The 26,813-nt window shown below is 41.0% G+C and overlaps 1 protein-coding gene across 5 annotated transcripts; it reads left to right on the top strand.

Moving 5' to 3' along the window:
* The first annotated feature begins 834 nt into the window (after positions 1 to 834).
* On the top strand, positions 835 to 26,813 carry ythdc2 (YTH domain containing 2). Of its 5 annotated transcripts, none has more exons than XM_029444938.1 (31): positions 835 to 953; positions 1,583 to 1,748; positions 2,188 to 2,278; positions 3,722 to 3,918; positions 4,561 to 4,763; positions 5,421 to 5,587; positions 7,427 to 7,529; positions 7,826 to 7,982; positions 11,573 to 11,680; positions 11,805 to 11,953; positions 12,471 to 12,606; positions 12,970 to 13,096; positions 13,414 to 13,479; positions 13,931 to 14,109; positions 14,257 to 14,353; positions 14,649 to 14,736; positions 15,027 to 15,107; positions 15,225 to 15,307; positions 15,490 to 15,595; positions 17,499 to 17,618; positions 17,777 to 18,049; positions 19,131 to 19,257; positions 19,594 to 19,793; positions 20,744 to 20,927; positions 21,786 to 21,877; positions 22,302 to 22,421; positions 23,286 to 23,437; positions 23,969 to 24,143; positions 24,716 to 24,922; positions 25,061 to 25,243; positions 25,979 to 26,813. In XM_029444938.1, the coding sequence occupies exons 2-31, from the start codon at positions 1,589 to 1,591 to the stop codon at positions 26,048 to 26,050; spliced, it is 4,203 nt and encodes a 1,400-aa protein (XP_029300798.1). In that variant the 5' UTR covers positions 835 to 953; positions 1,583 to 1,588; the 3' UTR covers positions 26,051 to 26,813. The 5 variants fall into 5 exon arrangements, 3 of the variants coding, with proteins under 3 accessions (XP_029300798.1, XP_029300796.1, XP_029300795.1); XM_029444936.1 differs by having other exon boundaries at positions 4,549 to 4,763; positions 24,719 to 24,922; XM_029444935.1 differs by having other exon boundaries at positions 4,549 to 4,763.

The following is a 26,813-nucleotide window of genomic DNA, read 5'->3' as shown; positions in this document are numbered from 1 at the left end:
CTGGAGAAAGGCTTAGATTGTGGGGATAATAGTACGTTGATTGCATCTGTTTAGGTTTGTAAATGTGTTTTCTATAATAAATATAATGTATGTACCCACATTACACATCAAACATGGAAGCAGGGGAAAATGCTACTAAAGTCAACGGAAATAAAGGAATGTTTTTTAGTGCATGTTTCCAAGAAAAGGCTCTAGGAAGAATAAACTCGAAGGATTTGCAGCACTAACGTGTGGCCAAAGGATTGTAATGTTGCTCTGTCAGTGACCTTAAGTACTGAAATGTACAATGGATATTAAACGTCCCCAGATTATGATGGTCATGACCCATTTTTTCCTTCCCCAGCACTGAATATCTACAATGTTCGACAAAGCACAAGTTTTACTGTACTATTGAAATGATTTGTGAAAGTATGGTTCAACAAATGACACATAAAACAAAACAGCCTACTGCATATTCCACTGTGCTTTTATTTTGAAAGTCATCATTTCTAAATATAATTTATTTACAAAGCCTATTAATCTTTTAATAATTGTTGTCCTAAAATGTCAGAAGTCTTAATGTTGATGATAGATAGTATTTTTTAAACAAGAAAGATGTAAAGTTTAGCATTATGCTAAAGGATACAAATTGAAGACATACTTTTACGTGCAGTGACAATAAAAAGGTTACCTGTCAAATATGAGTTGTCAAACAGTTATTGTAATTCAAATATTAAAGATAATATATCTCATTATTTTGCGAGTTAAATAATGTTTCCAGGTCCACGTTAGGTTTGTCCTACATAACGCCTCATTTAATACTGAAGGAGTCGGACCGGATGTACTTTCGTTTCTGGCGGCGCCATTGCCGGAGGATTGTCAAAACATGCGGAACCTTTCTATGAAGTACGTCCCACTAATCTGACTCGGTGCGTTTCGTTTGGGAGAGAAACGAAAGCTCTTCACTAATCAAGGTAGAATATCTGCATTAATTAGTTTTACGACAAGATTGGACACAGAGTTGGCTAGCTACAGTTTTCATGTCCCGTTAGGTCTCTTACCCGTTCAGCTAGCTGTAACTTCGCTAAGTTAGTTCTGTGTTTTGATAACGTTACCGGTGAAATGACACACACAAGACATGGAGGCTTCTTAAAAGCAAATTTAGCTAATATTTCACCCTAACAATACCTCCGATATTTGTTAATGTAAGTGTCGTGACCTAGCGGCTTAAAATGACTCTGACTTAACGTTACCAGTTTATTGTATATGTCTGAAACATTGTTCACATGGCTAATTATCACCCCTCTGCTAAGGTCAAGTTTCTCCAATATTATCATGTAGCCTTTAGCCACACAGTCACGGACATTTGTAACAGATTCTCTCAAATATAGATGCACTAATTGTTATCTTAACACAAGTAGCCATACAGGAATTTGGAATTAAATATTTTAACATTTGGAAAAGTTATAACCTAAGTCCATAAACATTTGATGTTTTCCACAAAGATGATGAACTATTTCTGCTGTCCCTGTGGGAAGATGATCTGTTGTTGTTGTTGTTGTTGTTGTTGTTGTTGTTGCTGCTGTTGCTGCTGCTGCTGCAGTGCATCATGTCGAATGCTGGTCGAGCATCACAGAAACCAGCCAAGAGCCGGAACACAGCAGCCCGTGGTTCCATCTCCAACGGCCTCAAAAAGATTCCCATTGATGAAGAAGTCAAAATATCAGTGAACATCTCTCTGGAGAGGTTTCGCTACAATGACCAGAAAGGTATCAACTGTTTTTATTGTTCTATATCAGAAAATGAAAGCCGAACACTTCTGTTTGGTCAGCCTTAGTAAACATTAGTTATATTTATATCATTTGACAGATGTACACCACTGTCATGCTCCTGGATGTTCCCACATCTAGACACATCAAATCTTTGCAGCGGCCTTAACAGCTAACCTGTTCAAATAAAAGCAGCTCTGACTACAGAAATCGCTGCTGAAGACCAACCTCTTGTTGTTTGTATTTGATTTAGTTGAGCTTGACGCCTGGATTTCATCTTCAGTTGTGCTGCAATTGTAGTGACTTTTCAGCACTTCAGTTGCTTATAAATGTGCTATACAAATACAGTTTGACTTGCCTTGCCTACTCATCCCAGATTGAGGTTGGTTGAGTCTTGAAGTGTCCTAATATCTACCCTTTCCTTTCCCTGGCTGAGCAGAGATGAAATTTCCCTCCTCCTTGTCCAGCACTGATCGGGCTTTCATTCATCGAATGGCACAGTCCCTTGGTTACACCTCTAGGAGCAAAGGGTAAGTTCCTCCACCAGGACCTTGTTCATCAAGTATCTGAGTATCACTAGGACTGAATGTCACAGAAGTCATTTAGGATGGTACATGCACTCATTCTCATAAAGGGGTTGAAGTTCTTTTATAATAAAGCTGTTTTTGTAGGTCTGTTTATATGGTGTCGCTCTGGAGCCCACGCCCGCTATGCTGTAGCTGAAGTGAACCTGCTAAAAAGTGTGATGGCAGTTGAGGCGACAGTGTCTACAGAGATGCCACGTGGTTACTTAAATGCCTGTGATTGGTCAGCTCTCGCTGCTTGTGTTTTCTTCCTTAAGTTTCGTTTTGCTGGTGGAGATTCACCCTTCATCACAGTGAAGGAAGGAATGTAAATGTACCCACAAGGCACCTGTAACAGTTAAAGAATGTGTTGGTGGTGTGGTATTAATTCTCTTTGACCTCATCCATGACTATCTTTGAAACAATGTACTCAATGTGAGTTGATTGTGACACTAACAAATCCAGAAAAGCCAACCAATTTTGAACAATATTTGAGTCACATTCCCAGATTTCAGGTGTTTTCTTGTTGAGTAAAATGCTCTCAGTAGTTTTCAATTGTACAAAAAGTAATGTACAATAAGACCATGTTCTGACTTCTTATTCTTTTAAATCAGAGGCTCTGTCACAGTTCAGTGTGCCAGAGACTAATTGCTTGGTATGGTGCTGTCTGTAGATCTGAAGCAGCATCAGGTAGAAACCAAAGGAACATTTCACATCATTTACTTTCCAAAGACATCCTGATCAGCTGGTAGTTAATGTGGGCAGAACATACTGAATAAGTCCAAATGAGTAAAGTGAAGATCTGCACACCTTCACATGACTTTACACTACACATGTCTACTGACTTGGGCTTCCTTATAATGTTTTTCAGTAATGTGATGATGAACAAAATCTGACTTCATGCACTATTTACAAATGAAGGTTTAAGGACAAATAAAATCACCTAATTTGCATATTTCATTATTTTGGACCAGAAGTACTGAAATTATGGATAATATGGATCTTTTTGAAGAATTGTCTTCAGGAGGGGTCGTCGTCAAATATGGGTCAACTTTGAGGGCCCCTGTCTCCTGATTGGTTATATCGGTCATTATGGTTCATAAAATCATGTTCTAACATTCTCACATATAGGTTAACATGTAGGAACATGAGCACTTTGAGTTTTGTTTACGCAAATGAAAAGTGCGCTTATAAATAAAATGTATTATTATTATTATTATTATTATTATTATTATTATTATTATTATTATTATAGGACAACAGGTATTCAAATCGATGGGGGAGGTCAGTAAATTGTGACGGAATGCCCCCACTCTGAGATTTTTGGACCATTTACAGCGACAGTTTTTGCCGCTTGAATCAGGCTTAATAAGTATGTTAATATAAGGACGTTCTCTCCCTATCTCTCAGGAAAGGACCAAATCGCTTCCTCACCATCAGGAAGAAGAACGGTTCTGAAAAACCCCGGCCTTCCATGTCCCTCACACTCTCCCACAACTCCTTATATTTCATCCGCAGCCTACTTCAGAGGTTTCCCATCAGCAATAGGGAACGCACAGACATGCAGCCCAACAACAAAAGTGCCATGTCTGTGGCTGCAGAACCTGGTGAGTGACGGATAGAATCCACTCCATGAGACAAAAACTGTCTAAACTGATGTTGAGGTGCCTACTTTCACTGGGGGGCTGTATACTGCCCTCCTCACCGTCTCTCCTCTCTGGGTACTTTAATAGATTTATAACTGTTTTACCTTTGCAAATGGACGTTTGATTATCGCCCAACCCAGTTGAACAAAGTCAGAACACAATAGTTGTCTGTTCTAATCTGTGTCCAGTGTCACTGTAACAGAGTGGGAGAACATAACCGTAACCCAAAAATAGATCTAAATGACATTCCATGCTCTTCCACCTCTGTGTTCTCATTTCTGTTCCCCATCCTGACCACACTCGTTACAATAGCTTTACATGCCGACCGTGTTGTTCCACACTAAGTTCCATGTTCCATACTAAGACGTACACCTGATTAGACCGTATTATGCTTATTCAACAGTAATTATTTGGCTTGAACAGACAAAATTAGTTTGGCGTACCAGAGGTCCTGTACCAAACAACACAATCGTTACGCATTCATCAATGTCAGGACACCAACCATACTAAATCAAAATAAGTGCAACAACACATAGCAATTCAAGATGGAACACACAGGTGTGTTGTAACGGCTCACGTAATATTCTTCAGCTCTTTCCTTAGACGGCAGTTGTGACAGGAGCAGGGCAAGCGGGCGCTTAAACAACGGCATAATCATGGTGCCTAAGAGGAGGAGTCCATCGGAACTGGACAGTTTTCGACGCTCGTTGCCTGTGCATGAACGCCAGGAGGAGATCATCCAGGTCATCAGAGAAAACAGGGTGGTGTTGGTGGTGGGAGAGACCGGCTCTGGAAAAACTACACAGGTGGGTCTGACCGACTGACATACGGGCCAACACTCCCAACTGAAGTAACTCCACTACTAACACTAACACGTTGAGATGGACTTTTGTACAAACATTAACGGTTCCCAGAGGATTAAACTTATTCACTTTTGTGATCCTCTGACTTAAAAATCTAAACGTCATCTTCATCAGGTTATGAAATATCTGCAAAACTAATGACATTCCCATCAGCCTCAGCTGTGTGTAGTGCTAATCATGTTTCGTTTTTTTTTTTTTGTCCTTATTAGACAGTTGAAAGTGAAAATACAGAAATGAAACGTTGAGAGTGAGAGAGAGAGAGATGGCATGTAGCAAAGGTTCCCAGCAGGAATATCTCCCTCAACGTTGAAGGTTACCTGTTGTTGAGCCATAATCATTAGGCTACCAGGATGCCCTATTTATGAAAAGTAAAATTATTTTTGGAACTATTTCACTGATTCTACCACTTTCTTTAGAAATATTGTGACACTATCACAAAATCACAAGGTCTTGGATTTTTCCATTTTGTTCTGTGTTTAGAAACGTTTTGGAGGGACTAAGTCCACTGAAATTGGATAACTATTCTGTAGCATGTGTGGTAAAGATAGAGCCTTAGGAAGAACTCTGTGAAGGTAATCCAGTGTCACTGGGATTGTGCAGATCCCACAGTTCCTGCTGGATGAGTGCAGCAGGAATGAAGAGCCCTGCAGGATCTTCTGCACTCAGCCCAGACGCCTGGCTGCCATCGCTGTGGCTGAGAGAGTAGCAGCTGAGAGAGGAGAGAGCGTGGGCCAGACGGTTGGCTATCACATCAGACTGGAGAGCAGGTAGATTATCTTTACCTTTCCTCTTTACACTTCATATGGAAATAATGAACACTTTAGCTACCAATCAGCAAATCAAGCCAACTTCAGTTAAATGTATTTTGTTAAGGGTCAATTTGACCCATTTCAGTTTTTGAGTTGACCAAAGTTCTGGTTAACTCGTCATTTTTCTTCCTGACATTTTGTGACTTTTCCTCATTTAGGGTGATGAACTGGGGTGTAATATCTGAACACTTAGATGTGTAGTGGAATGTCTGTGCAGAGTTTGTATACAAACATGATGTCTGGGTCATTTTGACCCAGACACTATGATGTGGGTAGGTAGCTGTTCAGATGTCTCTTTGATGCACTTTATTTTGATTGCATTTGTTTACATATTGACTGGCTCTGAACACCCATTTAGAACCAGGTGTGTGTGTGAATTAGGAGGAGGAGCTTTCTCACGCTTGTGAGAGTTGTCAGTGGTGTAATGTCATCTCTATTGACGATCCGGATTATGAATTTTCCTACGATGAAGATGATTCAGAGGACGATCCTGTGGTAGTCTTTCCATCAGATAAAAACCAAGGAATGCAGCAATCCTCCACAGAAGTGACATGTGCATCTAAAGATGGTAACATAAAATGGTCAACATCACCACACCAAAGACGAGGAAGACTGTCATCTTCCAATGTCATCAGAATGACTCCAGGCCCTACAAGATTTGCTGTCACACGAGTTGATGATATTCAATCAGCATTTCAGCTCTTCATATCCCACCAATAGAAAGGATCGTACTGGACATGACCAGCTTGGAGGGGAGGCGTGTATTTCAAGAGACATGGAAGCCACTGGATCAGATTGACTTGTACATTGTAATCCTGGTATTAGCCGGAGTGTACAAGTCAAGGGGAGAAGCAACTGCCAGTCTATGGGATGAAGAGAATGGAAGGCCAATCTTTCAAGCAACAATATCTCTGGAGTCATTTCACCTGATGTCTCGGGTGATCTGATTTGACAACCATGATACCAGAGCTGGTCGACGTGAAAGAGACAAACTAGCTGCGATCAGAGATTTATGGGATAAATGGGTCGAAGTTCTTCCTTTGTTGTACAATCCTTGTCCCCATGTTACTGTAGACGAACGCCTTGTTCCATTCAGTAAAACAAGAACTCTTGTGTGAAATCCAAGAATTACATCTGCAGAAAGCACACAGTCACATGATGCCCATCATGTGGAGAGCATTGACAATGTGAGGAGAATATTTTGAGAAAAAAGTCAAATTAGTTTTTGTTTTTTTAAAGTAATGAGGGAAAAATGTTATGTAATGAATTGTTAAATATAGTGTTGGATAGTTGGCTGTTAAATAAAACATGTATTGTAAGTCCCTTTTCTAAATTGGTTTTACCTGGTTCTTTGACTTTTACACAGTAAGGGTCAATATGACCCTAAATCTAATTAACGTATTTTCTTTCCCAAGATAAACAAATTTACTTTAAACAAGTGTACAGTACAAAAATATTTAGGGAGAAGACAGACAGACTTTGATAATGTAAAAGACAAAAGCCATAACTTGGATAGATAATTACAGGTCATTTAGCAGATGCTCTTATCCAGAGCGACTTACATTGAACTAAGTACAGGGACAGTCTCCCTGGAGCAACTCAGGGTACAATGCTTTTGGGTACAATGTACAATGGTGGCAGCCTGGTATTGAACTCCCGACCTTCTAGTGTTTTGTTTGGAAGGCGTACCACTAGGCCATCACCACCCATCAAGTTAACTTTTCTATCGAGCTTGAGGAACACTTGTACTGCTTTATATGGGAATGACTCCTGTAACTGTTGACTTTTAACCCTCAGGGTCTCCCCCAAGACACTGCTGACCTTTTGCACCAGTGGAGTGTTCCTCCGAACATTGATGTCGGGAGATGCCAGCCTGACAACTGTCACTCATGTCATTGTGGTGAGCGTCAAGACTACAAATATACAGGACAGACAGTGTCTGAAAACTGCTAAACTCTGCTGCTTTATGGAATATTCCTAATTGAAACTGGGATTGTTCTTTGAAGAGTAACATTTGGTGCCCTCTCTGTTTGAAATGTGTGTAACCACACCCAGCATTGATGTCACCATCTGCAAGGTGAAAAGTTAAACCACCGAAGGATTTTCAGAGGGTGTTGAGTTCGTCTTTAAACTGTTTTAGCTCCCAACTCGATGAGAAAACCCTGAATGTTAAAGTGACTTGCTGTGTTTTAACAGGACGAGGTGCATGAGCGTGATGGTCTGACTGACTTCCTGCTCACTAAGTTGCGGGATGTGCTTCAGAAGATCCCCACACTGAAACTGATCCTCTCCAGTGCAGCTCTAGATGTAGACCTGTTCGTTCAGTACTTCGGCTCCTGCCCTGTGATCCGCCGTAAGTCCTACTAACACTGCTTGTTAAATGAATGCTCACACTGCTTTAGAAGTTTGCTTCTACATTACTGCAGTTGGCAAGTTAGTCAGATAGTTGGCTTTTCTGTGATAACAAATCTTAATATTGCAGAGTTTCACAATATACACACAGTACACAATTGTATCTCATCTAATCCCATACACCCCCCCCCCCCGATTTTTAACACTTGCCGATGAGGGAAAGCACACAAATAAATAGAACAAACAAGTCAAAAGTGCATACATATTATGTGGTTAATTATTTCTACAAATCTCAAGAAAGTCTCAGTACAGACCCCTGGAGAGAATATCTTATATTGTCTAACTTTAGATATTGCATAATCTCTTTGATCCAATGATGATGCGTCGGGGGGAGAGGCTCTTTCTACCGTACACCGTACACCGTACAACAGTGTCGGTCATCTGGCAAAGGGGGGGCAAAAGGCTAGCATGTTGCACTTGTAAATCCTCAGATGCACAGCGTGTGCTGCACCATAGAAGCTCAAAGTGGGATCTTGGCAGTGTCCCACCATCTAACTCCCACTCCTCCAGCTAGCAGCTAGCGGCCTGAGACGGCACCGAACTGTCACCTAATAATGTGTAACTTTAAGCCTTAATATAATTAAAACGGATGACTTCTATAAAAATTCACCATACGGGGTCTATCGTGTGCATGTGACGTCACGCTTATTTCCCAACCCGTAAGTCAACCATGTTGGATGTATATACAACCAAGACTGCGCCCGTTCACGTGTGAGTTGCTGCAACGCTTCATAATTTTCTTTGTATTTAAACGTCTAAGATTGAAAGAAAATGCCAATCATGTGCGCAGTGTATAATTGTGGTCATAACGCTACTCGTGACCCAGAGAAACGGTTCTTTAGATTTCCTAAAATCATCAAAAACAATGATCCACAAAAGAGGGATGAATTGCTGTCTACCGAACGCCCTAAGCTGTGGTTTAGCAACATAACTCATAAGGATTTAACAGAAGAAAAAGCACAATTCACCCGTGTGTGTGGCGTCCACTTTATATCTGGTAAGAGTTCATGCTAAAGCTATGTTTTCAATGTTCACGTTAAACATGTGTGCTTATGATATACCCGAACACTGTAAGACCTTACTTCTCATCACCAGGAGAAACGGCAAAGCTTTATGATAGCAGCCATTTGCTCTTTTCTTCTGTGCATGTTTTTGTTTTGCTTATTCTTGAGAATACTTCACTTGCGACAAGCAAAGCACCAATGTGAGAACATGCTTCGCTTAATCCAGCCATACAATCACAGTGTGCGAGGATAACATCGCTGCTCTTCTCACTCACATACCATGGCTTGAGCGGTGTATCTCGAGCTCTTTGAGAGTGATTTACACGGGCATGGACGAGCACCCTGTCATCTTTCAGTGGTTTGGTAAGAAGACTACCAACCCAGCCAGAAACAAAGACATTATAAGCATCTAAGCTCTTGTATGCCTTCATTTGTGCGTTGGTTGCCCACGACGTTTGTAGCACAAGGTAGTTCACAATATCCGGATATTCAATCGGCGGTAATGAATCTAAATCCTCAATATGATCCGACGGCTTTAGCATGTACGGGTCGCAAATTTGGACTTTTTCTCTGAATCTTGCCTTTACAGAGGACTCCAGAGAGTCAACATACTTTGAAGAAGTCAGAGTTGTTGTTGTTCACTTTAGACGCCATTGTTGATTTGTTATTCATCCAAAATGGAGTCGCACGCATACGTCACACAGTTTTGTCACACAGTTTTGTCACACAGTTTTGTCACGTGTTTGCACACTACCTATAGCAGTGTTTCCCCTACCATTTGCGCTGTGCCCCGCCAACGGAGCCCAGCGCCCTGCCTGAAATTCAAGGTTTTTTTTTTCTCGATTTAAAAAAATAAAAATTATTTATATATATATATATATATATATATATATATATATTTTTTTTTTTATTCACAACTCACTTTTCACATTGACAGGTGCTCTTTTATTAAATAAACTAAACGATTATGCTATTGATCGAAGGAGCCCTGCCCTTCGCGAAACAGCTGAGGAGAAACAGGGGTGTCAAACTCAATCACAGAGAGGGCCAAAATTAAGGCATCGTTTTGGGGGTGAAGCTTGGAAACTGCAGCGCCCACAGAGTCATACTTTGCCTTGAGTGTGTCGTTACACTGGAGGTCAATCAGCTCCATTTGGATGTTCACATGTGCTGTTTCCACGTCAACTGCAAACGGATTGCTGAGCAGTTCATGTGCAGTCGGGAACACAGTGGTGGAGATGGTTTGTCAGTGTTTGGAAACACGTAGTGACCCAACTTTCCTTGCTGCATCAGTGTCTCCCACATGCAGCTTGGCTTGGAACGCTCTCACTGCATCATACATGTCCGTGATCACACGGCCCTGAAGCTGGAGGTTTAACAGTGAGATGCTTCGTTATGTCGCACAAACAGTCCAGCTCACATCGCCACTTTTCGTCCCAGAGATCTGTGGTGTGTTTCCCTTTGCTTCCAAAAACGGCCAGATTTCCTCACGCACCTCGAAAAATCTATTCAGCACTTTCCCTCGACTGAGCCATCGCACCGCCATGTTCAGAATGTATCTCCTCAGGAACAGACTTACATTGACTCTTATAAAGCTTCCTGTCTGTGTTACGGTGCTTATTACATGTTCCATCTCCAGAGCTTTACAACACAGCACTTCCTGGTGTGTGATGCGGTGATACACCGTCAGCTCACCTGCACAGTTCTCCCGCTGCATCTTCTCCCGCATCCGCACAGACAATGGTAGGGGAAACACTGATAGCGCTTTTAGTACTCGGAGACGTGATATACTTCAAACTCAATTTTATTAAATATATGGCTCTCAAGGAAATACATTTAAAAATATTTGGCCTTTATGGCTCTCCCAGCCAAAAAGGTTCCCGACCCCTGACCTAGGGGAAACACTGTATAGGGATTCAAGTGGCCATTCCATGAACTGCAGTTTAAGGCACTCACAGAGGCGTCACTGCTCTGCCCTGAGATTTGGCTCGTGGGTGCAACACCATTGAAAGGGGGATGTATCTATTGGCTCCTCTAGCATTTTAGAGAAAGACTGACAGAAATGATATAGTCTTAGTCCAAAACTAATGTAATAGACTTGCAGGCGCTTGCTTGCATTTCTCACATTTAGGATCAAAATCCGGATACATTTCTAATTCTTCACTAAAACGGCCACAGAACATATAGTACGTATAATGTATAGTACCACTCATGCACACTGATGCCTAAATTATCCTTAAATAACTGTTGAAACTGGGCAAAAATGTTCTAATGTTTAAACCTTTGTTTACCTTCATTTACACAGATAAATAAGGGGACACAACTCTTTCTACAAATTGCAAATATCACTTTCCCATGAATAAGCACAAATAGATCGATAATTACTGGAGCGAATGTTGCATTCAGAACACATTTCACTTAAGTTCATTCTAAATACAAAGATTATTAACTGAAACAAGTCTTTTCCCCAGGTGGGAGGGTCATCATGTTATTATTAATAAATGAAGAGTTTTGTTTCATATTTTAGTCATCGGAAGACAGTTTGAAGTGAAGGAACTCTTTCTGGAAGACGTTCTGAGGCTGACGGGCTTTAACAATAAAGACATGAGGAAATACAAGGAAGAGACACAGAGAAGTATGAAGCTTTTCTTAATTAGTCCACTGACCTGGACTGAATTTTGAAAAAAAGAAAATGCATCACAGCCTTCCCTCTGGCTTTGTCTCAATCTGCTCTGTGTATCACATTCTCTGGTTCTCAGTGGAGAAGAAGCAGAAACGTTTGACGGAGTGGTGTACGGTGGTAGAGAACAGTTCTGTTGAGGAGAAACCGATGAGCCCTGCGTCGGGCCCGGGCCTCCCCCAGGACAGCAGCTCCTTGGACAGAGGGGACAGCACCTTCAACAAGCCGGTAAACACACACGCACACTAATCTCTAGGCTGCTTCAGTGGGTCCGATCAAGCCCAGTGTTCAGAATCTCGTTATCAATGGAGTTACAAGAAAACAATTTAAGCGCCAGAATCATTTTATTATTATATATCATAATAATTTACAAATTTCTTCTTTCATTAGGGATGCCTCCACTATAAACGCTGTGAGAATCACGCATGTACTATATATAGAAAAAAGTGATTTAACAATGTAATGTTCTGCATTATATAAAAATATATCTACAGTCAGTGATGACACACAAAGATAGTGATCACTGATTTAATTGTCAAATAAATATGCTCTTTTAGCCAGGGCTAATGTTTCTTACCTTATCGACTCCTGAAAAAGCTAGTACATAGATTTCAGATTTCTCAATACTGAAATGAACATCTTGTTTTTTTATTTTGAATGTTGTCCTCTATTGTGTAGCTGTGTGTTGAGTGTGGTTGTGTGTTGATGCTTGGCACCAGGTTGAGTCCGTGTACTATCTTCACAGACTGAGTATGACACAGAACAGCTGGAGCCGTGGCTGCTGAAGGAGATGGACTCATGCATTTCCAACATTTTCCTCAATGAAGACCAGGATGCTTTCATTCAGCTCTTCAACCTCATCCTCTATGAAGGTGTTAACGGTATGACTCAGGGCGGATCTCTGCTCTTACTCTCCTTTCTGGAATTATTCATTACACAACTTTAAACACTATTATTCTAATAATAATAATCATAATCATAATAATAATAATAATAATAAAAAAACATCCCAGCCATAAGTGCTATTAATGCATAACTCCCCATAAAACCATACATGGCAGAGGTGTTAGTGTGTGTTTTTTATGAATTTTGCCTGGCTGTTTTCCCGTGTTCCTTTGACAATTTAATATTTTGGGGGTGGCCCAGTGCTATCCTGAACATAAAGTGCATGTGTAGAGAATGAATGGATGTCTTGAAGATATAAAGGCTCTAGCTGTTCCTCATACTTGTATTCTTTTACCTAGTGGACTACCGGCACAGTGACACAGGGTCCTCGCCTCTGATGGTGGCAGCAGGCCGAGGGTTCCTCACACAGATTGAGCAGCTGCTCAACATGGGGGCAGACATCAACCTGAAGGCATCCAATGGGTGGTAGGACATCCACCATATTATGTTACCAAGCTAATGTTCGGCCGCCACTACAAGTTACTGTAATTCATTTCCATATTTGTTGATGTTCCTGTCATTGTCTAAAGACCTGGCAGAGGCATGCATTTTACAGGCTTTTACAGTATTTTCACGCGTTCAGGGGATATAGCCAATACTGTACGAACTGCAAACTAAACGCTCAAGCCGCTACATTTTCCACTTCTAAACCTATACCTACCACATCGATTTGTTTGAATAATTCTTCAAGCTGTTGAGCACATGTGAATGCTTTGAGTTACAGTGTTTTCATCTCATTTCAGGACGGCCTTAGACTTTGCCAAACACTTCCAGCAGACAGATGTTATGGATCTACTCAAGTCTTCCATGTGAGTGATATGTTGACCTTGATGCACAAAACTAAACTACTAAACCAACTACTCTAAAAAGGGGTTATTGTTTTGTTCTTTCTGACTTTGTTATTAACCACTTGTTTAGTATGTTTGGAATGTTCTGTGTAAAGATGCATCATTCTCTTAACATACATTTGGAAAAGCTGAATTTCCCTTTTAACTTTGAATTATTATTTATTTGAATTGGTGGCTATATGGAATTGATTGCTTCCATTAAGAAGATGTATATTGGGGTACACCATTTAAAAATCATTATGCTTTAACTCTTTTAGTTATTAATGGTGAAATGAGTAATGTTCAACACTCTCCCGACATAGTACAGTTCCTAAGGAAACAATAAGTAAAGTAAATGCTTGTCCGAATTTAAATAGTGTTTTAAAAGGTAATAAACTGATCAGCTCACACCTACATTCCTCTTACTGTGCAGTCCTTTGGAAGAGGTGAGCAGCCAGGATGAGTCCACTCTGGAGCAGTGTGGCAGTGCAGAGATTAGCATTGAAGAACAGGAGCTGCTCAAACTGTACCACCACAGCTTTGATGATGATTGGGTGGACCTGGACCTCATCATGGATCTGCTGCACCACATCTGCTCCACCACCAGTGAAGGTGAGCCTCAGCACTTATTGAGCATGTATTTCTTGGCAAACACAGAATAATCACCCAACAAGTGATGGTGAACATGACTATTAGCCAGATTTCAAGGAATACTATTTCAGGATTATTTGAATGTGAGCTTTATCTGTTGGTCTTCAGGTGCTCTCCTGATTTTTCTTCCTGGATACGATGAGATAGTGTCACTCAGGGACCGCATCCTGTATGACGATAAGAGATTCTCCACCCACCCTGAGAGGTGAAACCTACTGTCCTTAAGAAGAATGGAAGACATTTCAACAGCATGCAGTATCTATAGCACTGGTTATTGTGTGTGTGTGTGTGTGTGTGTGTGTGTGTGTGTGTGTGTGTGTGTGTGTGTGTGTGTGTGTGTGTGTGTGTGTGTGTGTGTGTGTGTGTGTGTGTGTGTGTGTGTGTGTGTGTGTGTGTGTGTGTGTGTGTATTTTGAGCCATCTGGTCAGTTGATTGTGTTGAGCATTAGCACAGCATCATGTTGTGTTGTATGTTTCTGACAGAGCTGTGTCGTCTCTCAGGTACCAGGTGTTTACTCTACATTCAGACATGCAGACTCTGGATCAGAAGAAAGCCATGAAGACCGCTCCACCTGGTATCAGGAAGATAGTGAGTCTCTGATGTCACTGAACACACTCATTGATATATTTCATCAACACATGCCAGCGGCATCTTGACCCACGTTGTAACTGGTTAACTGCCCTTTTCTTCTCAACTCTCGCTCCACTGAGCGCCACATTCCAGTTACTGTTCCCTACTTCTTCTGTCTGTTCATCTTGTCTATTGACTGACAAGTAGCTGATGACTGATGAATTGTGTGGTTTTCCCTCTGAATGGAATTTGAAGGAAATTCACTCCCTATCAAAGTAGACAATATGTCTTCATTTCTTTCCTTTCAGATTCTTTCCACTAACATTGCTGAGACGAGCATCACCATCAATGATGTGATTTTCGTCATTGATTCAGGAAAGGTCAAAGAGGTACAGTTACTGCTGAAGAGATGTATTTACAATATAAGAGAAACATGAAGTCTAAAAATAGATCAAATATTACACACGTGGTTGGTTATTAACTCTTGGATGTTTTTCCTTTTGCAGAAGTCCTTTGATACCCTCAGTCATGTATCTATGTTAAAGAAGGTTTGGATCTCAAAAGCCAGCGCTCTGCAAAGGAAGGGAAGGTAACATCAACAATGTCCATATTCACACTTGTCTATCACCTCAAAAGATGTTAAATCTTACATCTCGCCTGATGATTCATGCTTGTGACTAAATGTGAACTGTTTGTATTAGTATTTAATCCCCTGATCAATCTAAGTTTGAATCATCTTAACAATCTCCTGAATGTGTGACCTGCCCACAGAGCTGGGCGCTGCAGACCAGGGGTTTGCTTCCACCTCTTCAGTCGACTCAGGTTCAGCAACATGCTGGAATTCCAGGTTCCACAGCTGCTGAGGATGCCACTGCAGGTACACACACACACACACACACACACACACACACACACACACACACACACACACACACACACTGACTTTACAGGTCCACATTGGATGATGATTAATCACTCGTGCATTAAAAATAATCTATATAATTTATTGGAACATTTAATATATTATATTTTACAAATAGTATTAACCTAAAAAATAATATACATTTAATACAATTAAAATAAGATTCACAGATTTGTTTTGTGACTAAAAAGAAAGCAACAGGTCTACAAACATGTTAAAATAAATATATCATTTAGACATGTCTTTCTTTGTTCACATAACCTGGTACATGTGGAATTTATCACTCTAAATGCACTGCTTAGTGTTTACCATTTATTGATTTATTGGCAAAGCATTGATTGTTTGAAACATACTGAGCACAGTGATCAACAGTGGACAAGTGCAGCGTAATGAACTGAAAGTTAATTGAATGATTATTTAGGAAATGTGCAGAGAATGACCAGAACAACAGTAACAACAACATTATTGTAGGAAACCAGTAAGGTCTTGCCCAGGATTATACTTTTAAAAAGATTTTAAAGAGCTTGTTTGTGTTTTGTTAAACTTAAGGATGGAACGTCTCGAACACCAAGGTGTCTTTCACACCTGTAGTTGTTTCAGTGTGTCCAGTTCAGTGTAAGAAAAGCTCAATAAAGATACTGCTGTGGTGACTGACTGGCATCTTACTGTGTAACATTACAGTGCCATATGTACTGGGCTGTAAATAAACAGTAGGTCACAAGAACAACACATCTAACTCCTTTTCACTTCTAATTGTTAAAGTTCCTGCAATTAAGTAACAACAACAGTGCATGTTTTTCAATACCAGCACCCGACCTGTTATGAGAGCCAATCAGCATCAGGCATCAACCAGCAAAAATATGCATCAAGTTGAAAGTTGACTTAAAATTCTTCAAGCAGCTGCAGTCAGGGAGATGTGCAGCGTGCTCACGGCAAGATGTAGGCTAAATACACAGACAAATTGTCTTTTAATGTTAAATAGCAGCAAAAACAAATAGCCTATTCAATTAAGAAGTGTTTCACACTGTGAATATTATCCCCCATCTCCTACACTGGAATCACATTACATAAGATATTTTTATGGCCAGCATGGACTAGGCCCAAAAAACCTATTCTTTAAGTCATTTTTTGAAGGTGTTCTGCTGTGGAACATCTGGTTTAGTCCTCTGGAGCGATACAGAGACTAAAGCCACAAGTCATTCATTATAAAGACCAGCGCACAGAGCAGGTAGAGAGGAACGCACCGGTGGCGGGTTAATTCAATTGAGGCAGTGCCAAGAGAGTTGTTGGTATTTTGGTGGAAAATCATTGTTAGTCTTGCACTGATAGTAGACGTCTCAGAACCACGTCTGTTTCTGGAGCAAAGTCCCTCTGCTGCCCACAAACTAAATACCTGCTTTAATATTTCTTGTTTAATGTGGTTAAAGTAGGAACGTCAGCATTTCTCTCCTAATGAATATGAGGGACTCCAGTGTCTGTTGTCCACAGCTCCTTTTTACTGTAAGAAAACGTTCTACTCCTGTTCATTGAAGGCATCAGGAACCATGTGTAGATAAATCTGTAGCTTCTGAGTTGAGACTTTGTGCAGCAGGTGTTTGATTACACACACTGTCCACTGTATTGACCTTCATTAAAAAGGATGTTAACTACACACAATCCCCACACGCATCTCTACACGCATCACACTGCTCCGTTATAACGGACCAGTCTGTCGGTGCAGGAGCTCATTATTCCTGAGCATTATTACTCCTGTTCAACTTTCTTTGCAGTTTTTTTCTGCGTTTCTTGTTTCATTGCAGTGTATGCAGTAGACTTAGTAATAACCTATAATAGTGATGTGTCATGTTGTGTGTTTAAGGAACTGTGTCTGCAGACCAAACTGCTAGCCCCCTCCTCCTGTCCAGTAGCTGAGTTCTTGTCCAAAGCTCCTCAGCCTCCATCTGCACATGCCATCAGGAACGCTGTGCAGATGCTAAAGGTAACACGTACTAACAAATACTGCTATACACCTGACTGAATTCTGAGCTCTGACACAAGCCACTCTACAGACAGACAAGCCTCCACATGCATACATATACATCCACTTAAAATATTGCAGCAACTCAAAGTCTTTGAGTTTGTTTTGATTCCCACCAGACAATCGATGCTATGGACCAGTATGAAGACCTGACTGATCTGGGCTACCACCTGGCTGATCTCCCTGTGGAGCCCCACCTGGGCAAGATGGTGCTGTGCGCTGTGGTGCTCAAGTGTCTGGACCCCATTTTAACCATTGCCTGTACGTTGGCCTACCGTGACCCCTTCATCCTTCCTGCCATGGCATGTCAGAAAAGAGCTGCTCTACAATGCCGCAAAAATTTCACCTCTGGCACCTTCAGCGACCACATGGCACTGCTGAGAGCCTTCCAGGTAGGTGGGAGGAAATAAAATGTGCATTTTGGGGTGAATATAAGAAGTGTTTGATTTGAGGGGTTATTCTAACAACATAAACGCTGTCCATTCAATTCATGTGCAACATTACAGCAAAGTCAAATTCCCATCAAGGCTTTGAATGTTTTTGAAAATAGACATGGGTCATTGAAAGTGCTTTAAATGATATTGTGAGACAGTCCTGCTCTCACCCAGATAAAATGACGGAAGGAGAGGGAGGAGTTTGGTAAACAAAAACAGTTTAAAGGTGCAGCACGTTGGACTTTTCAGGCAGAACAAAACCCCACGCTCCAATACAGTCTCAGAAAGTCCTCAGGCCGCACACATCCGTCCTCCACGCCCCAGCCTACTGCAAGAGAGCAGAACCAGGCCTACCACCTCGCTTATATTGTGACTCATTACCTGATTCTGTCCAGCTGTCACCGTAACCACACCCCACTGCAACATATATGTTTTGTGCAAATACGGAAATTGAATTTGTTTAGATTATTTTTCACTTACCTTTAGTAAGTAGGTTATGTTCCGCTGTCTGCATGCGTGTCTCCCGCATTGTTTGACGGGCTCGCCTGCCTTACGAAAGTGCAACGGTAGTAAACCTTGATCCATGTCTTTCAAACTTTGCCGTGTTGTGTCCTTGAATTTCAGGGAATTGGGTTTGGAAAGTCCTTGAAAAGTACATGAATTGGATGTTTAAGAAGGTGTGGGAACCCTGTTTGAAGAAGCACAAAACGACAGCCATAAAACAGTAACAGCCTGACATTCCCCCCCCCCATTATGATGGACCTGTGTGGCATATTATGTTGCATATTCAGTCTCTTTGTAACTGTTGCCAGATGGGATAAAGATCATTTAAGAAAATCACATCATCAAATGTTTTACCTAACAATTGTCTAAATCTCATATGATTTAATCCTATACCCGTTAAACAGGTTTTTGCAACTGCTCATTCATTTGGACAAACAAACCGGAGAAAACTAAAGGACGATGTTGTTGTTATCAATGTAATAATGTGTGACAATTTATCATAATACAGATACATTTTTGTCCTGTGTGGCGTCAGGCATGGCAGAAGGCCCGCAGTGACGGCTGGGAGAGATCCTTCTGTGAGAAGAACTTCCTGTCCCAGGCCACCATGGACATGATACTTGGCATGAGGACACAGCTGCTGGGACAGCTCCGTGCCATTGGTCAGTTCCACTTTCATTTCCTTTAAATTCTACACTCCACCAGGTGTGTGCTACAGCCCGACATCACCACTCTGCCTGTTACCTGTTACTGCCTTTTGGTTTTCTTGCTGTCATTAGCACATAACATGAAAGCTGCAACTAAGCCCAACATTCCCTCACAATAAACAAGTCCTGTAATATAAAGATACAAATATGGAAGTCTGTAATGGCTAAAACTCATTTTGAGGGACTGGGATCAGGAAGGACATTTTTTATCAGGACATTTCTAATGTTATTAGTTTTTGTCAAATTTAATGAATGAATGAAGCCCAGAATTTAAAACGGCCTGTTGTCTAGGTTTCGTGCGAGCCCGTGGAGGCAGTGACATCCGCGATGTGAATCTGAACTCTGAGAACTGGGCCGTGGTGAAGGCAGCCCTGGTGGCTGGCATGTATCCAAACCTGGTCCATATCAACCCGGAGACCTCCACGCTCTCTAGCAGCAGGGAGAAGAAGGTCCACTTTCATCCCACATCTATCCTCACCCAGCTCAAGGAGGTAGGAAAACAAATCTTTCATTAATATGTAATTCTGTCTTTACATTGAGGTCTTAGAGGGATCTGACCCACCTTCTACCCACTGAGCACTGCCCAGAGGGGTTGACTAGTTATCACACACATTATCAACCCATATGTTGTAAGATCTTTATCCGCGCATAAATATATGCATTTCAGAATATTTGCTTCTAGTTTTATTTAACTACAACTACACGTAGGTTTGTCCACCTCCGACGTGGAGAAGGATAATTGGGTGAAGTCACACAGTTGGTGGCCATAGAAGAGAAAACCGCATGGAACCCCTGCAACCATAGCTTGGTGCATATTTTCTTTACTTGTATGCTAATTGGATAAAGTGGTTTTACAGGCTGGGTAAAAGGTTTTAATGAAACTAGACAATAAAAAAAGAATCCTTCAAGGAAGCAAAGGGATTATTCCTATTAAACAGCTGGAAGGCTTTTAATGTTAAACAGATGGAGGTTGTGTTGCGCTGACAGACACTACAAAAGGCAACATAAGTTCAGAAGGAAATAGAAATACAGTTCTGGTTCTGTCTTCATTTCAGGTATATATAAAAACTTAATCTAGACCTGGCGACACCAATAAAGTTGTGAGGGTTGATATTCAAACTCAAGACACTCGGCTGCAGGATCTTTGAGAGAGGTTAATCGGTACAATAAGTCAGCTGAAGAATCAGAAGCTGCAAGAACAGCTGTACCTTTAATGAACATTACTTGCAATTGTCACTATACTTTATGAATATGAAAAATACCTAATTGCATAAATAAAAAACTGTGTTGCTCTAACCCATGGATACAACCTAAACTAACGTCTACTTCCTCACCACCTACTACATCTCTTTGGTTCTTATTTGCTCTGTATCACTAGTTATGTTGCAGTTGGAGGACACAAGGTTTTAGTTGTGTGACTGTGTGTGTGTTTGCTGTTTAGAACAGCCCAGCCAAATCAGCCCTTCCCACAGACTGGTTGATCTACGATGAGATGAGCCGAGGCCACAGGATGGCCAGTGTCCGCTGCTGCTCCATGATTACCGCCATCACTGTGGCCGTATTTGGAGGGTGTGCCAAACTACCCAGCTCTGCCCTGCAGGAGCCTGCTGTGCAGAAAGTTACTGGTAAACTATTTAAATCTTATGAATTTACCATGCTGGCAACATGGGCTTAGTATGGTGATGTCTGTCTCTGTCCAAAACTCCACTGTACTGTCCACTGCAAGATATCTGGACTCTTGGTCATTATCATCAGGAACCATATTCATGAATTTGGTATGGTTCCTGATGATGACCTCTTGACCTTTGGACCTTGTAGTGTAACACTGCTGGACTGTGTGCTCTTCACATGTCCAAAGATTTGCACTAGAAACCAAAAAGACCGTCCAATGTACAAACCGGACCCATCTATTATTTGAAAGTTAGGACTTGGACACATGTAGAACCGAGAAATTAATTGACTGTTTGTCCTTTTGAAATGAATGATTGCTCAAGCTAACGTTAGCATTGCTAATTTTCTATTTTCTATCAACTATGCTTTGAGTCTGACCTCTGCTCTCTAAATACACACACACACACACACACACAGCACCTCCATCATGATCAGCACCTTTGTCTGATCACGGCCGGTCGGACCCACTCTATTACACATAGGCTAATGTTAAACAGACCCGGGTTATTGCCACAGTACTCCCAACAAAGTACCCTGAACGTGATCACGAGCCTCCTCCAAGTCCACCAATCAAAAGTTGGCTGGATGAGCAAACTCCCACCACTTCTTCTGAATCTCTCCATGAGCAGGACATAATCTGCACTCTTCCTCCTGACTCTGCCTCTTCTTTCAGTACACTGGATGCTGTACTATATGCCTATACTTTTTATATTTATTTATATTTGTACATAGTAGTTAAATGTTCCACTTGATTTGGAAGCCTGTCTGTGCAGATTCTCTATCTGTCTTTGTCTCCACGTTGTTTCCTTCAGACAGTCTGCTGGATGACGACAGCGACAGTGAGACGGAGGACCTGGCTGAGATGAGCCTTGATGACGGGCTCGTCTTCCAATTGGACAGAGAGGTGAGAGGTTAAAGCTTAGTTTATGAATTTTAATGAGATCTTTCTTCATACATTTGTATTGGGTTCTATGTCAGTGGCTTTCAAACTTTTTTTGGAATAAACAAATCAATGTGACCCAGTAATTGTTGTGACGACAAATAACTTAAAACTTGAAATCAGGCTCTACACAATGAAGCCCCTGAGAGCGTTGTGTCCATATAGTAAGTGGAAGTCTCTCAGGTCGGCTAATCAGTGTGTACTGGGTGTTCCCAAAAGGAAGGCAGACTGTAGCCTTGCTGTCTTTGCCCCTAAACCTACGAATAATTTACCTCTCAGCCTAAGATCATCCAAATCAATTGAAATGTTTTTGTTCTATGTTAATTCTCTGTGTTTCCATCCTGACTTTTCTCACTTACATGCTGTTTTATCTCATGTTATGTGTCAGGCTGCAGGACTGGTATTTGAACTGAGACAGAAGTGGCAAAATTTGTTCATCAAGAGGATCCGTTGTCCCTCAAAGCCCTGGACTCAACAAGAAGAGGCCATCATCCGGATCCTGGTTTCTGTATGTCATATTCTCTTTTCTTCTAAGTTTCACTAACTACAATAACTACACCAGTGTAATGTAGGTTTTAATTATTGTATGAGCATCCTCAGACAGGATGTCATCCTCCTCTTCTCTGTAGATTATTATGGCTGTGTGTAATTCTGCTATATTCATGGAACTTTTGATGTTAAAATGCCACACGTTAAAAGGTTTGGGGATGTCTTTATTTTAGTTTTAGTGCTGTAACGAAACCTTTAAAAAATATAATAATAATGTTAACAATGTCTTAAGAAATGGTCTATTTGCTCCTCTATAACTGTGCCTCGCTGAACATGTGGTCAAGTAACACATGTATCACACCATCAAAATATGTCAAATGTAAAAAGAACAAATGTGCTTACAAATTGCATTATAGTCAATATTCAGAATTTACAGGAAACTAAACGGAGCAGTTACAGTGTATTTCTGGTTCTTCTGTACATCTGAACCATGAACCTAACTGGGTCTAACCATAACTAAACTATTGAACCTCGACTGAAGCTCTGTGTAAAGCTGAACTGACGCACCATTTCTCTCTTAACATGTTTGAAAATTAAGTCCATTTTGAAACCAATCTTTTCACCATCCATCAGAGTGAAAATATATAGATCATGTTTGGACTTAACATGGGAATGTATTTCAAATGTTACCAGTTGAGAAGTCCCTGTTGGGGTTGGGGCTGGTGTTCCTTGCCTTGTTTCATCCATGAGCTTAACTTTGAGCCACATTTCCATTTGTTCATTCATGATCTCCCTGGAGATGGTTTCGGTTAGTTTACTGATGTTTGCAGTATGGACACCAGGATTCAGGTAAATGACTGGAGTTGAAACTGATGGTTCTCAGGTGCTTGCGGAGGAGGAGCAGGGAGCAGGCCTGCAGCAGCCCACAGGGATTGGCCAGCGGCCCCGGCCCATGTCATCAGAGGATGGGCCCCAGGCTTCTGTGAAGAACTCTAAGAACAGCCCCAAACTACCCACCAACACCTCCAATGACAGGTATCAAGCTGTCTCAAAACATTTCCATTGCAGTGTAATGTATCATGGTGCTTAAAGATATTCACATTTGACTGTCCTGCCTGGCAGAGCTGTGAGGATGTCAAAGGACAATAAAGAGCAATCCTCTCCTCTCCTTCTTTAGCTTGTGTTATACTGTTCTTACCAACAACACACCGCTAATCCTTATAGTGTGATGTCTGTAGAATAATAGATGCAGTGCTCCACTGTTTGACCAGAAGGTTGTCGAGGCGATCTGAGATGTTCTTCATGTTTCACAGTTTGTGTAGCACCCTCCTCTCCACAGCCAACTGTCAGGGCACAGACACAGCCTTCCTGTGAAGTAATTGGTAGCTTGCAAAGCTACACGTTCAAAAATAAAGGCCTGTCTCTAATATAAGCCTGTTTGATATACCGGCCTGGTTCTCTCTGCAGGTAAGGTTAATAAAAGCCCTGGCTGGTGTTTGAGAATGTAGGAAAATCAGTCATGTTATACTTCACTTCATACTGCTTCATTTGACCACTTCCCCTCAGGTATAGTAGGATGCCAGCAACCTCAAGCCTGCTGCAGATGAAAGCCCACAGCAGAGATGAGGCCTCACTACCCAGAAATCAGTTCTCTGATGACCCTCCGTCCTTCAGTAATTCCTCCTGCTCTGGGAGCTTGGACAGTCCCTCTGACAGCCCCTGTCCTTCCTCCTCAGGAAAGGTATTCACCGTCTGCCAAGCATTGTTGATCCTCCTGAATTTTTTTATTTTAGAGCCGCTATGTGTATAATTTTTGTGTGTTTATAACATCCGTCAAATTCTTTCGATACATACATTTTTGTTTGTAGGACAAGTGAGACAATCCTGGTTAAAACTATTGCTTTTAGTCCTTCATTCTTATTGTTCTTGATCAAATTTAATTTGGGGGAACGCAAAGGAGATGGTGTACGACGACACTGTCTTTTTTTATACTACCACTAGAAATTGCTTGTTTAAGAAATAGGAGTTTTAAAGGAAATGTCCATTTATTTATCATTGCACTTGTGTAACAACGTCGGACAGTTTTTGAAAAAGGATCAAAATCGATGCAGCAGAACCAGAGATATTTTCTTTTGAATTCCACACATTCTTCTTCCGTCCTGCCGCCTAAACTGCCCACAATGTCGCAGGTCAGCCTGAGAGCCTTCAGTGTTTGGACTGACATGTTTGATATTACTAGTTACTACCTCATCATCAAATAATTAGTAAGTGAAATTCAAGTTAGCTCAACTGTTGTCCTCCCCTTGTTCCCAGCAGACCTCAAAGCCACTGTCCCCTCAGCTGGGCTCATCAGTGCGGTACTTCATCATGAAGAGCAGCAATGTCAGAAACATAGACATTTCCCAGCAGAAAGGTATCTGGTCCACCACACCAAGCAATGAGACCAAACTCACCAAGTTCTTCCTGGAGAATAACCTCATCATCCTCGTCTTCTCTGTTCAGGGCTCTGGACACTTCCAGGTAACAACAAATGCGATTCAGCTTAGCTTCTATTATCATAGTTTGTATACCATAAGTACCATAATCTCTGTAAAAGTGTAATACACTGTAAATGAGGATCTTTTTAAAAAGAAATGTTGTCTTTTGACGTTTTCACAGGGCTACGCTCGCATGACATCAAACATCAGTCAGGAGAGCTGCCAGGACTGGGGCTTTATGGGACTAGGAGGGGTTTTCAGTGTGGAGTGGATCCACAAGGAGAATCTTCCATTCCAGTGCAGCCAACACATCCTCAACCCATGGAACGACAACAAGAAGGTGCAGATCAGCAGGGACGGACAGGTGAGTCTGCTTCATTTCATAGTTACACTGTGACAACATGAAACATTTGAAGCCTTCCAGTGGAGAACACAGCCTGCTGAACTACAGGGAAATGAATAAGAAATTACAATAAATAGTTTAAGTATGTAATTAATAACTTTCCCAAGCAAGTCTAACATGCTCTTCTCATGTCTCTATCTATTAATGAATGTAGCCATTCAAAAAGGGCTGTTCAAAGTATATAATCTAAGCATTGCACTCATTTGATGACACTCTTACTCTTGGAGTTCTTGGTGATCTTTCACACACTTTAAAGCCTCGTCCCACAGTGGAATGATTATTCTGTTGTTGAGCTGATTGTGTCATACCTCACTGTGATTGGCTCAGCTGTTTCAGAGCGATGAGCAGTGATGTGATTGGCTGAGGTCTCGTTTATTGATCACCACGCTCTCTCATCTACATTCACCTTCACGCAGCTATTTTTCACTTTACGCTGCTGCATATATGTGACCCAAAGGAGCAGGAGAGCATGGAGACGTCAACATTTAGGGCTCTAAATGTATATTTGGCACTAATGATATTTTTACTTTTGATTAATCTGTCAGTTAGCTCTACAATGCATCCCTTTTCAATGATACTATGATGACAGATGTCTCTGTGTGAACTTTTCAGCTGGTCAGTTGAAAATGTCACAAGTTTTTTTAATTTCATTACTGCATTTTAAACTTCTCTTTATCTCTTTGTTGTCTCATGTAGGAGTTAGAGCCCCAAGCAGGCAGCCAGCTGTTGTTACTGTGGGAGAGGAACTCTGGGACTCAAGCTCAATAAGAACACCTCAATCTAAAACAACCTAAATCTGGCTCAAACTAAATGTACTACATTGTATATTGATAAGACTTGTATTTTTCTATCCGATCTATTAAATATTATATGTTTTAATTCTATTTCGCCTTAAACAATACAAGGACTGCACTAGTAGTTAAGGTGAGATGACAAGACCGTAGAAGAGACTGATGAAAGTAAAGTTCTTGTCGTCTCCTGTTTCTGGGTTTTGTCTATTTAATAAGTTCTCATTCAGTTTTTATTCCTTGTGTTCAAAATGTTCTTATCAGTATGTTCACCATAACATGTCTGTGGCTCTGAATGTTTAAAAGATATTTCTTTTTTATCTGACATCAATTCAAATGGATGAAACATGTTTGTATCACTATTTGATAAATACAGAAGCTATTACACTTCCATTAGATTGTTGTAATGATGTCCACTTAGGTTTTTTGGTAATGTTTTGAGAGACTTCCACATATTCACCATTACAGCACATAAACAATGCTTCTCTGCACATCCAGTAAGAACTTGTGATATTGTGTCTCTTAGAATAGTTTAACATGTTCTATGTGTTACAAGTTTTTGGGACTCTATTTTAACATTTGTCAACATTTGTGTTTCCTGGATGAAGACAGAAGAAAACTTAATATATGTTGTTTGAATCTTGAACTTCAAGCGTGTTCCTTGTTGCTGCTGTATGATGAGAGGCTGACTCCTCATGAGTGTTAAAGGGTTGAGAAAAATAAATAGTGATTTCATCTTAAAA

Source organism: Cottoperca gobio, chromosome 12, assembly GCF_900634415.1.
Source record: "Cottoperca gobio chromosome 12, fCotGob3.1, whole genome shotgun sequence".
Lineage (NCBI taxonomy): Eukaryota > Metazoa > Chordata > Actinopteri > Perciformes > Bovichtidae > Cottoperca > Cottoperca gobio.
Note: the sequence above shows the minus strand (reverse complement) of the source record. Positions and strands in the feature narration are given on the sequence as shown.